The sequence below is a fragment of the Tamandua tetradactyla genome, chromosome 15 (assembly GCF_023851605.1).
Source record: "Tamandua tetradactyla isolate mTamTet1 chromosome 15, mTamTet1.pri, whole genome shotgun sequence".
Lineage (NCBI taxonomy): Eukaryota > Metazoa > Chordata > Mammalia > Pilosa > Myrmecophagidae > Tamandua > Tamandua tetradactyla.
In genome coordinates this window covers 80,951,242-80,964,581 of record NC_135341.1, presented here as the reverse complement: position 1 = coordinate 80,964,581, position 13,340 = coordinate 80,951,242, and the positions used below count along the sequence as shown (strand labels likewise).

Genomic DNA, 13,340 nt, shown 5'->3' with positions numbered 1-13,340 from the left:
TACCTTCTCAATCTTTTCTGTTGTCAATGCCCTGAAATAATTGCACAATATAACTATGATGTTGTTCTAAATTAATAAATTTTCTCTTAAATGCAAATAAAATTGTCTGAGATCTAAATCTAAGTATACCAAAGGCTCCCCAAGTCCATACCCTTCTTTTCTTAGTTTATAAAATTAGTTTCTACAGATAGCTACACAGAAATAAAACAATGTAAATTACAACTTCATGTGCAATATAAAATTGTATATTGTTTATGTCTCAGTAATCTTACCATTTGATTTCTGTTCCCAGACTGAGGCTGCTTTATTTACCCCATTCATTTACTTTAAAATAATATATAATTTGTTTTTCTCTCATACTCCATCCACATGCAAGCTATACAAGCGAAGGGATTTTTGTTTGCATTGTTCATGAATGTAATTCCAAGAACCCTATATAAGACTTAGCACACAGAAGATGCTTAATATATATCTGTTGAAAGAAATGAGAAAAATCACCATATGGTACTATCATCAAAAATGTATATTAACCTCAACTTCAGTGAGGCATTTTCCCTGCTGTATCCCCTACAGTATTTCACTCTTAAAAATGATCCTGTGTTGGGCAGGCCACAGTGGCTCAGCAGGCAGAGTTCTCCCTTGCCATGCCAGATACCCAGGTTCAATTCCCGGTGTCTGGCTGTGCAAAAAAAAAAGAATGATTCTGTATTATTTTACCAATAACATCGAGAAGTCCTAAGCAAAACTTTCAAATACCTTCTCAGTATCTCAAAACTTAATCATTACTCTCCCTCTCTTCCTTCACACAAGTCCCCAAACCTAACCTTTCTGGGTTCTTAATATCATCTTACCTGCCTCTTTTGTGGACTCTTTTCCACTCTTGTTTCCTTGCCTTCAATTGTCTAAAACCACACTCAAGTCTCATATATTCCAAAATAGTTATTTCACCTTTGCTACTTCTTTTAAAATATAGCATTCTTTAAAAAGCTGTCTTCCAGGGCGGGCCACGGTGGCTCAGCAGGTAAGAGTGCTTGCCTGCCATGCCCAAGGACCCGGGTTCAATTCCCGCTGCCTGCCCATGTTAAAAAAAAAAAAAAAATTAAAAAGCTGTCTTCCAGTTCTCCCTACATTTTCACCACTCACTCACTCCCAAACCCTTACAATCTGGTCTTCCATCCCTGCTATTCTAAAAACTACTTATCTGAAACTATCCTCATGAAATATACGCCAACTTTTTACTGATTCAGGCCATTTTTGCAGCATCTTTTAGAATTAACAATCCAACAGCATCTTTTAGAATTGACCTTCTCAAGCTCTCTATACTGCAACAAAAATTACAGATTACTATCTCCATTACATTTTATCCTTCTGTCTTTGACTTCCTTATCTCCTCTTTTCTCTCTTGATGTCTTTAAATATTCTTGTATACCTTCATCTGGAATCCTCTAAGCCTTGCTATTATAACATTGCATTGTACTTAATTACTTGTCTGTCTTCCTTTTAAACAAAGAGAGGGTTTCCTGCGGGCAGATAAACAGACCCTAATCTCTTGTATCCCCAGTGCTTAGTAGCACCTACACAAGTGTTAAGAACAAAGTCAGTAAGTGAGTGACTGCTTAGCTGAAAATATTTCCCAAGAGGCCATGTTTAGCCTTCCCTTCTACTACTTCAAGAAAATCACCTCCTTTTATTCTCTATAATCACTATATAGACGATTTCCTGATCTCTTTATAGCTCTGCTCTTTTTAAATTCAAGCATTTCAATTCCAACTGTCACTAAATATATACCAACTGAACCACCAGCACCTTCAACCAAACAGCCATGTCCAAATAAAAACAATCTACCTCCCATACTCACAAATCAACTTCCTCATTTCCAATTTCTATACTTCTGGTTAATGGCATCATCATTTTGTAAATCCTCAACCTCAGGGGTGACATCACTGAAATGATGGTGTAGGGAATTCCATCTCTCCAGAAAAGTAACTAATGAGTCTGCAAAAATGGCCTGAATCAGCTTCTGCAGAACTCATCGAATTTAGTCAAAAACTTAAAAAGCCAAGGGAGTCATGGTGAAGAAACATGCTGCTTCTCTGCAGTAAGAGCACCTACCATCCCCCACATCCCAAATCAGTGGTGACTGTGAGGATGGTAGCCTGCATTCCTGAATTCAGGAGAGGAATATTTCACCAAATAGAAACTCTGGCACTGAAAAGTACAATAACTAAATGAAAAATTCACTAGAGTGGATTTGAGAGGGCTGAAGAAAGAAAAAAGAATGAATTAAAAACAACAACCAAAAATAAAATTAAAAAAAACAGAGCCTACGAGACATATGGGATACTGTCACTTGAACCTACATATGCCCAGAGGGAAAGAACAGAGAGAAAGGGGCAGAAAGAACACTTGAAGAATTAATAGCCAAAGACTTTTCAAGTTTGATGAGAGACACAAATCTCCATATATAAGATGCTCAACAAACTTCAGGAAAGAAAAACTCAGAGAGATCTATACCGAGACATGTTATAGTCAAACTACTGAAAGACAAAGACAAAGAGAAACTCTTGAAAGCAGTGTGTGAGATGGGTTTTCAATATAAGGGATCCTCAATTAAAATTAGTGGCCAATTTCTCTTCAGAAACCATGGAAGCCAGAAGGCACTGAGATGATAAATTTAAAGAGCCTACAGAAAAAAATGTCAATCAAGAATCCATAAGAAATTTCCTAGAGCTAATAAACATATTCAGCAAAGTTCTGGGGTACATGATCAATATGCAAAAAGCAGCTGTGTCTCCATACACAAGTAATGAAAATGTGAAAAAGAAATTGAGAAAGCAATTCCATTTACAAAATCGTCAAAAAGAATAAAATACCTAGGAATAAATTAACCAAAGTGTAAGAGGTGTTACAGGGAAAACTACAAATATTGCTGAAAGAAAATGTACAGACCTAAATAAATGGAAAAATGTGTGAGCATGGACTGGAACATTGAATATTAAGGTGCCGAAAGTACCCAAAGCAATCTACAGATTCATTGTGATCTCTATCAAAATTTCAAGTTTGTTTGTTTTTTTATTTTTTTTATTTTTGCAGAAATGGAAAAGCTGATTCTAAAGTTCATAATAAATTGCAAGGGACCATGAATAGCCAAAACAACCTTGGAATAGGAAAACAAAGTTGGAGAACTCACACTTCCTGACTTAAAAACTTACTGCCAAGGGAGAAAATTCAACTTTCCCATTTGGAGAGTTCCTGATATTCTTGCAAGCAGTGGGGACAACCAAATCAATAGACCATGCCCTCAATCTTAGAGTTTGTTCATATAAAACTTATCCCTGCAAAGGATAGGCTAAGCCTACTTAAAATTATGCCTAAGAGTTATCCCCAGAGAACCACTTTTGTTGCTCAGATGTGGCCTATCTCTCAAACAACATGGCAAGCAAACTCACTGCCCTCCTCCCTCTCTCTATGGGACATGACTCCCAGGGGTGTAAACCTCCCTGGCACCAGGGAAACGAAATCCTAGAATGAGCTGGGACTCAGCACCAAGGGACTGAGAAAACCTTCTCAACAGAAAGGGGGAAGAGAGAAATGAGACAAAATAAAGTAGCAGTGGCTGAGAGATTTCAAACGAGTCGAGAGGTTATCCTGGAGGTTATACTTATGCATTATATAGATATCCCCTTTTTAGTTGAAGGTGTATTAGAGAGGCAAGAGAGAAGTAACTGAAACTGTAGAGCTGTGTTTCAGCAGCCATGCTTCTTGAAGATGAATGTATAATGATACAGATTTCACAATGTGACTATATGATTGTGAAAACCTTGTGTATGATGCTCCTTTTATCTACGATATGGATAGATGAGTAAAACATATGGATTAAAAATAAATAAATAATAGGGGGAACAAATGCTGAAACAAATTGAGTAGATTGAAATACTAGTGATCAATGAAAGGGAGTGGTAATGGGTATAGAAAAAAAATAGGGGGAACAATGGTTAAAATATATTGGGTAGATGGAAATACTAGTGGTCAATGAGAGGTAGAGGGTATGATATGTATCACTTTTGTCTTTTTTCTTTTTATTTCTTTATCTGGAGTGATGCAAATGTTCTAAAAAATGATAATGATGATGAACATACTACTATGTGATATTGTGAGTCACTGATTGTACACCATATATGAAATGTTTGTATGTTAAGAATGTTCATGTTTGTACATTGTTTTAGCTTGTCAGTTAAAAAAAAATTGAAAAAAAGAACAACAAAAAAAAGGCATGCTGATGAATACATAACTATGAGATGATATTGTTGAGACAATGACTGTACACCATGTATGGAATATTTGTATGTTAAGACTATGCTTGTATGTCGTTTTTATCAATAAAAAAATTTTTTTAAAGATTAAAAAAAAACTTACTACCAAGCTACAGTAATAAAAACTGTGGTTATAGCATGAGGATACCCATATAGAAGAGCAGAATAGAATTTAGAGCACTTAAATACACCCATACCTCTACAGTCAAATCATTTTTGACAAGGTTACCAAGACCATACAATGAGAAAATAATAGCTTCTTTAACAAATGGTGCAGGCACAACTAGATATCCACATGTAAAAGAATGAAGTTGTATTCATACTTTTCACTTCATATGTAAAAATTAACTCAAAACTAATCAAAGATCTAAATGTAAGAGCTAAAATTATAAAACTTCTACAAGAAAACACAGGTAAATCTTAATGGCTTTGGATTTAGCAATGGATTCTTAGATATAACATCAAAAACACAAGCAACAAAGAAAAAAATAGATAAACTGGACTTCATCATAATTAAAATTGATTATGCATTAGTCCACTGACCGGGGGAGGTGCCAAGATGGCGGCTAAGCAAGGTATGGGATTTAGTTCGTCCTCCAGAACAGCTACTAAATAACTAGGAACAGTACAGAACAGCTCCTGGGGTCACATTAGTGATCAGACACACAGCATACCCCTGTATAGATAAGCTGGACTGGCTGCAAGCCCACCCAGAACCGGAGAGACTGCCAAAGTTAAAGGTACCACATCATCTTATGCTGGTGGGACCTGCAGGCAGACAAGTGCCAAATACTGGGCAAGATAAGAAAAACACAGTCCAGAGACTTCACAGGAAAGTCTTTTAACCTGCTGGGTCTCACCCTCAGGGAAAACTGGCATAAGTGGCTTTCCTCCTGACAGGAGGCCAGTTTGGTCTGGGAAAATCCAGCTGGGGTCTTTAATACCTAAGTAGACCCTCCTAAGGGTGGGGGGAAAAAGGTACCATACAGGCAGGGCAAGAAACAAGAACTGAAAAATTCTCCTCTGTTAAACAAAACCTAAGCTAGTGGTCCAGAAAAAGCTGAACTAAATGTCAAAGAACAGACAGAACAAATTCATCCAGCAAGAAAACTCTAGGTAAAAGATGTGAAAACAATCTCCAGATTAAACTAATTAAGGTAATTAAATGCCTAGATGCCAGCAAAAGACAACGAATCACGCTAGGAAAACTGAAGATATGGCCCAGTCAAAGGAACAAACCAACAATTCAGATGAGATACAGGAGTTGAAACAATTAATTCAGAATGTTCGAACACACATGGAAAACCTCATCAAAAGCAAATCAATGACTTGAAGGAGGATATAAAGAAGGCAAAGGATGAACAAAAAGAAGAAATTGAAAGTCTGAAAACACAAATCACAGAACTTAGGGGAATGAATGGCACAGCAGAAGTGATGAAAAAAACAGTGGAAACCTACAATGTTAGATTTCAACAGGCAGAAGATAGGATTAGTGAACTGGAGGACGAAACATCTGAAATTCGACAAGCAAAAGAAAATATAGGGGAAAAAATGGAAAAATATGAGCAGGGACTCAGGGAATCGAATATGAAGTGCACAAATATACATGTTGTGGGTGTCCCAGAAGGAGAAAAGAATGGAAGAGAAGGAGAAAAACTAATGGGGGAAATTATCACTGAAAATTTCCCAACTCTTATGAAAGACCTAAAATTACAGATCCAAGAAGTGCAGTGTACCCCAAAGAAAATAGATCCAAATAGATGTACTCCAAGACACTTACTAATCAGAATGTCAGATGTCAAAGAGAAAGAGAGAATCTTGAAAACAGCAAGAGAAAAGCAATCCATCACAGACAAGGGAAGCCCAATAAGACTATGTATAGACTTCTCAGCAGAAACCATGGAGGTGAGAAGACAGTGGGATGATACATTTAAATTATTAAAAGAGAAAAACTGCCAACCAAGAATTCTATATCCAGCAAAATTGCCCTTCAAAAATGAGGGAGAAATGAAAACATTTTCAGACAAAAAATCACTGAGAGAATTTGTGACCAAGAGACCGGCTCTGCAAGAAATACTAAAGGGAGCACTAAAGGCAGATACAAAAAGACAGGGGAGAGAGGTGTGGAGAACAGTGTAGAAAGGAAGACTATCGATAAAGGTAAAAAGAAGAAAAATTAGATATGACATATAAAATCCAAAAAAGCAAAATGGTAGAAGAAAGTACTACCCGTACAGTAATAACACCAAATGTTAATGGATTAAACTCCCCAATCAAAAAAACATAGACAGGCAGAATGGATTAAAAAACAGGACCCATCTATATGCTGTCTACAGGAAACACATCTTAGACCCAAGGATAAACATAGGCTGAAAGTGAAAGGTCGGGAAAAGATATTTCATGCAAATAACAATCAGAAAAGAGCAGGAGTAGCTATACTAATATCCAACAAATTAGGCTTCAATTGTAAAACAATTAAAAGAGACAAAGAAGGACACTATGTATTAATAAAAGGAACAATTCAACAAGAAGACATAACAATCATAAATATTTATGCACTGAGCCACAATGCTCCAAAATATACGAGGCAAACACTGAAAAGAGAAATAGACATATCTACCATAATAGTTGGAGACTTCAACTCCACACTCTCATCAATGGACAGAAGAACATCTAGACAGAGGATCAATAAAGAAACAGAGAATTTGAATAATACAATAAATGAGCTCGACTTAACAGACATTTATAGAACATTATATCCCACAACAGCTGGATACACCTTTTTCTCAAGTGCTCATGGATCATTCCCAAGGACAGACCATATGCTGGGTCACAAAGCAAGTCTCAATAAATTTAAAAAGATTGAAATCGTACAAAACACTTCCTCAGATTATAAAGGAATGAAGTTGGAAATCAATAATAGGTAGAGTGCCAGAAAATTCATAAATATGTGGAGGCTCAACAACACACTCTTAAACAACCAGTGGGTCAAGGAAGAAATTACAAGAGAAATAAGTACATATCTCAGGGTAAATGAAAATGAAAACACAAAATATCAAAACTTACGGGATGCAGCAAAGGCAGTGCTAAGAGGGAAATTTATTGCCCTAAATGCCTATATCAAAAAAGAAGGGCAAAAATTGAGGCATTAACTGTCTACTTGGAAAATTGATTGTGCATTAAAGGACTATCAAGAAAGTCAAAAGACAACTGATGGAACTGAAAAAAAATTTGCAAATCATATTTTGGATAGGGGTCTAATATCCAGAATATATAAAGAACTCCTAAACTTGACAACAAAAAGATAAGTAATACAATTAAAAATGGGCAAAGGATTTGAATCAGACTTTCTCCAGAAGAGATACACAAATGCCTGACAATCATGTGAAAAGCTGTTCCGTGTTATTAGCCGTTAAGGAAATTTGAATTAAAATCACAAGAAACTGCAAAAATAACTTTTTTTTTAAAAAAGGGAAAATACTCGTGTTGGAGAGGGTGTGGAGAATTAGAACCTTTGTACAATATTGGTAGAAACGTAAAATTGTGCAGCCACTGTGGAAAACAGCTTGGCAATGCCTCAAGAAGTTTAGCACAGAATTACCGTATGACCTAGCAATGGCACTGCTAGGTATATACACAAAAGAAATGAAAATAGGTGCTCAAATATTTATATATACAAGTTCAAAGCAGCACTATTCACAATAACTAAAAGAAGGAAGTAACCCAAATGCTCCTTATTGGATGAGCAGATAATAATGTGTTATTAACTGAGCACAGTTAATAACACATACAATGGAATATTATTTAGCCAGAAAAAAGGGGGGAAAGTCCTGATACATTCTACAGTGAGGATAAACCTCGAAAACATTATGCTAAGTGAAAGACACAAACCTCACGTATTATATGATTCCATATATGAAATACCCAGAATAGGTAAATCTACAGAGACAGAAAGCAGAATAGCTGTCTCCAGGGGTGGGAGAAAGGGAAAATGGGGAGTGATTGCTTTATCAGCATGGGGCTTCTTTTTGGGATGATGAAAATGCTTTGGAACTAGAAAGAAATGATTGCCGCATCCTCTTTTTCCTCCCCGGTTTGACACGGTTCCCTGGAAGGAAGGGCGGTGGCAAGGCCTTCAACGCTCCAAAAGAGGACGAGGCATAAAATGGTGTAATAGAAAAATACTGAGATTAACGACACTAATTGTGTGTTTCTTTTTGCTGGTTGTGCTCCAAGCATTATATCAAAACAAATCAGAAAGCATAAATTTTGTATTAAGAACTGAAAAAAAAAAATGATACAAATTGTACAAATTGCAAAACCTTGTTAATGACTGTTTGGAAAAAATTAGGTTGGGACGCCCCCATTAAGCAAGTCATGCTGCAGATGCAGCAGGCAGAAGTGCTTTTAGAACTAGTCACAGAAAAGTACCCCATAGAGAGTAAACACTTACAATTAAAAAACCCTGCATTGAGCCATCCTAGAAATTTACTCCCCACCACGGCGCCGGTCCATTGCTATAAAACAATAAAAAATCTAAATAAACAATGTAACCTTTTAATCAAAACAAGCTAACCTTTAACCAGATTAAAATAAGTCTTGACATATTGCCTCACCTGTAAAATAATAGGAAAAGAAAGTCTAAACTCAGAAAACTGCAAACACAATGTCTGCGGTTTAAGCCAATATCTTGCTGCTATTGAAATCTCGTGTAAATTTTCCTAAGAAAATCAGAACGTGTACTTTCGCTTTGCTTCCCTGAACCTGTAACTTTACCTAAAACGTAAGCCATGACACAACCATGATCCTGTGATACCTGTTTCCTTGCCAAGAATAAGGGTATAAAATCAGTTAAGCAAAAATAAATCTAAGCAACTCTTCTCAGAAGAAAATTCTCTAAGCTGTCTCTTGGTGTTCTTCTGGCGCCGACGACCCTCCACACCTTCAAGCCCGTTCCCTCTGCTGCGGCTGGACCGTGGCAAATGATGATTGCACAACACTACGAATGTACTAAATACAACTAAACTGTACACTTTAAAATGGTTAATTGTAAGCTATGTGAATTTTACCTCAATTAAAAGGGCTTTTTAAAAATTCTAATAAGTTCTTTAGACTTATTTTACCATGTCTCCTTACTTTCAATTCTTTCCATTCTCATTATTACTACTCTAGTTCAGGTGTATTAGGTCATAAATGAGCCTTCATGACCTTCCTAACTAGTTTTCTTACCAATTCAATTTCTTCCCGCTTCAACCCATCATTCATATCAACCAGTCAGCACCAATCACAGGACTCTACTGTTCAGAAGCCAACAGAGACTCTCCCCTGCCTATCAAATTACGAGAAACACTCTGCCTAGATCCTATGGCTCTCTCTAGAATGTCCTCAGCCTTCCTTTCCAGAAGGCTGATAATAGGCAATATTTTACAAAGTATAAATCTTAGAATCAATCAGCCTTTTGGTTCAAATCTAAAGGGATTTACAAACTGTATAATCTTAAGAAACCTTATTCCGTTTTCTGAGTTTAGAAATGGAGAAAACATCATTTACCTCATGAGAACATGAAAACTGAATAAAATAATACAGAGTAACTGCAAAGTATCCTATACTGAAATTACCCTAAATTCTAATAAAAAATGTGCTGACATTCCCGAATAATGTTTTTCATCTTCATGACTTAGTGTATCTTGTCTGTTTCTCCCCAAAAACCTTACAACCTCCACCTTTCAAAAATCTACACATTTAAGAAGTATTAATTCAAATAACAGCTTATTTCATTATTTATTAATCTTCTTGCCCCATGTTTCTCAACCTCTTTCATTTCAATGATAAAGAGCATCACCTCTATCACTTTCTACCTCTGAGATACTTGCTTTATAGCTTTTCCTATCTAAGTCCTACTACAGCCTAAACTTAACATTAAGGGGAGCATTCAAGATCTCACTAATCTTTTGTATTTCCTATAGCACCTAAGCACTGTGCACAGAGCAGATGCTCAAAAAATGTTCATTAAATTAGGTAAAATTTAATATTGATATACACAAATACAAAAATTGTTTTAAACCTGAAAGACAAGTTCCAAAATGACTTTCTTCTTTATTCTGAAAAAGATAATGCCTTAAGATTAATAAAATAAATGAAAGAATTTCAGGAAAATAAAGTCCCAAAAGAGAAAATGCACCAAAACAACCTACCACTTTCTCTTCTATCTCTACTATATCTACTCTTAAAGTTAAAAAAGGGTCCACTAGGAAAACTCTATCAAAAGACACCCTTACTTTGAATTTTAGTTCTGTTACTTATTGGTTATGTGAATTTCATCAAGTTATTTAATCTTCTCTGAACTCTGTTTCGTTTGTAAAATGGGGGGTATACCACTTACCTCATAAAATTTTTATAAGGAATTTTTTTAAATTAACATATAGAACACTGAGCACAGTTAATAACACATAGCAGGTTCATACTCATTGCTAGTTATTACCTTCCTATCTCCTGGTGCTTCTGGAATTTAATTTTTCAAAACTAGTTATAACTTTATTATTCCATTTTATAGATGGGGATGGCAGGAGCAAAAGCGGAAAGACTCAGCTCTAAGCACTACAGACAGGAGGAGAAATACAACTCTGAGGCAGTCATTTCCATCATTAGCTTTGTTTTAAAAATAACTGTTGGTGATTCGAATCTTCGCATCACTCCTATTAGTTGATCTTTCCTCTTCCTTTAGCAGTTTCTTAATCAGAATGATGCACTAGAAACCCCTCAAAAGTTTTTAAGAACCTGATTAAGTATTGTAAATATTCCATCCTCACATGATAGTCAACCTCTTCCTGAGGCAAATCTTTTACCCACAATTATTCTTTAAGCAACCTAGTTTTCAAATCCCTAATATACAGGATGTCAGTATTTAGAAGCATCTGAGTTTCTCAATCCTATTGTTAAAGTATTTATGTATCCAAAGCTCGATAAATTACTTCATGTTTCATTTGACCAGCACAACACATTAAAGAGTTATTGCATCCCTTCTCATGAGCATCTTATAGATCTGAATAAATGACACCTTGAACTATTGTAATTTTTTGCCATCTATACTACCACAGCAACTCTTCCTAAGTTTTTTACTCATATAAACTGCTGCCAGGCCAGTCTCACCAATCCTTTCAATTCCTTTTTAAAACAATGAAAATTTTACATATCTGTTCATATTCATCTTATTTCCACCTGAAGTTTTTATTTTTTATTAGGGCAGTAGCAGCTTTAGAAAAACATCATGCAGGAAATACAAAGTTTCCATATTCCCTCACACACATTCAGCTTCCCTCTTGTTAACATTTTCATTAGCACGGCACCCAATCTTTTAGCTTCCAAAATTATTTCTGAACACATTATATTAGTTATTGCTCCCAGCATTAGGTCTTCCTACTTTAAACATGATGGCTCTTCTTCATGTAAATCACTGATTTAAATGATTAAAGGAATGGGCCCACAGAAAGTAATATTGTTTCTTCTTATTCCTTAAGGAACTATAATTTGGTTTTTGTATTCTTACTTCTTCTCTAAAACCAGTTTCTCTCTCATGGATTTCCCCTGATTTCAGAGACATGTAAGACTGCTCAGTTATTTACCAGGACTATAAGACTTTTAATGTTAGAAGGGACTTTCCAGGATCATCTAGTCTTGTGCAACTCCACCTTCACAAATAAGGAACAGGAAATCAGGAAAGTTTAGTTATAAACTCTAGTATACATGGTTAGTAAGTAGTCTATCTGGGAGCAGGACTAAGGCATTTCAACTGTACAAATATAAGGTATTCTTTTCATTACAAGTTTTCATGTGAACATTTGCAATTTTCATCTGTTCATTAAATCCACATGAAATAAAATAAATTATCGATTTTGATTATTCTTTGTTTAACCTACAACAGTATGTTCTTTTGCTTTCAAAAATATTCCTCTGACTACCACAAGAAAACATATAGTTCCCTCTACTTTTCAAATGTGTTTAGGTAGAAGGAGGGTGAATAGTCTGTCTCTACTTTGACAAGTTGATTAGCAAATAAAAATTGTGGGGTGCTACAGGGATTGAGGAAAGGAATATTTTGGATATAAATCTCAAAGCTGACCCTTAGTTCTACAAGTTATTTAAGATTATTTTTCAACTCCCTGAGACTCTATCTTAGAGTAATTTTATCTTTTTAATGGTAATATTCTGAATCATTGGATCAATGATAAAATATTCTTTTTATACCATTTCTAGTTGATTAATGGTCAGCATCATTTATGACCAAACCTAGTTATGAAATCCTCTACATAAAATAACCATTATTTGCCTCCCCCTCAGAATGTCAGCTCCATGAGTATTAGTGTTAGTTTTTCACTCTGTGATTTGTGTCTGGCTTGCAGTAGGCTCTCAATAAAAATGTATCAAAAGGGTAAAGAGGCTACTCTGGAGGCTACTCTTACACAAGCTTTAGCTAGATTTTTAATTACCATGGTTTGCCAAACCCCAAACAAAACCATTCCTGTTAATTGAAAGACTCCCAGGGCTTTATATGAGACACTACAAAAATCTGATGTACTAAGATTACTTACCAGAAACCTACAACTTCCAGATGGTTCCTAGGCCAGAAAAGTCATGAAACCAAGAGGGGTCAGCCTTTCCAAGAACATAAACTACAATTCCATTCCGCTAATCCCATTATTGACACCCTTTTCCAACTTGAACAACTTAGATTAGTCAAAGCCCAAATACCCCCAAAGATTGGGAGAAAGATCAAAGGAGGAGGAATTGCAACAGAGAAGATACAATTTAGTAAATGAGTATGACTGCTGAATCATGATATTGATATTTCTTTTAGATTAAACCTGGAATTGTGGAACAATAACCCATACCAAACTATGAAAACCGTTCTATAACTACTCGTTAAAAGGTAGTTTGAAATTTATAGCCTTTTTTTGTATATATGTTACTATTTCATAATAAAACCACTTAAAAATGTATTGATAAATGAACGAATAAATTAATAAGGTC

The 13,340-nt window shown here is 35.5% G+C and overlaps 1 protein-coding gene across 3 annotated transcripts in view; it reads right to left on the bottom strand.

The window, feature by feature from the left end:
- The window catches only part of NCK1 (NCK adaptor protein 1), a 90,877-nt gene that overhangs the window by 3,343 nt on the left and 74,194 nt on the right, over positions 1-13,340 (bottom strand). The window contains exon 2 of one of the 3 annotated variants that reach the window (XM_077130214.1): positions 273-472. The exons of the other annotated variants lie outside the window; for them this stretch is intronic. Coding sequence (XP_076986329.1) covers positions 273-321 — 49 coding nt within the window. The 5' untranslated portion in view covers positions 322-472. The remainder of the gene's footprint in view (positions 1-272; positions 473-13,340) is intronic. 3 annotated transcript variants of the gene reach the window in all.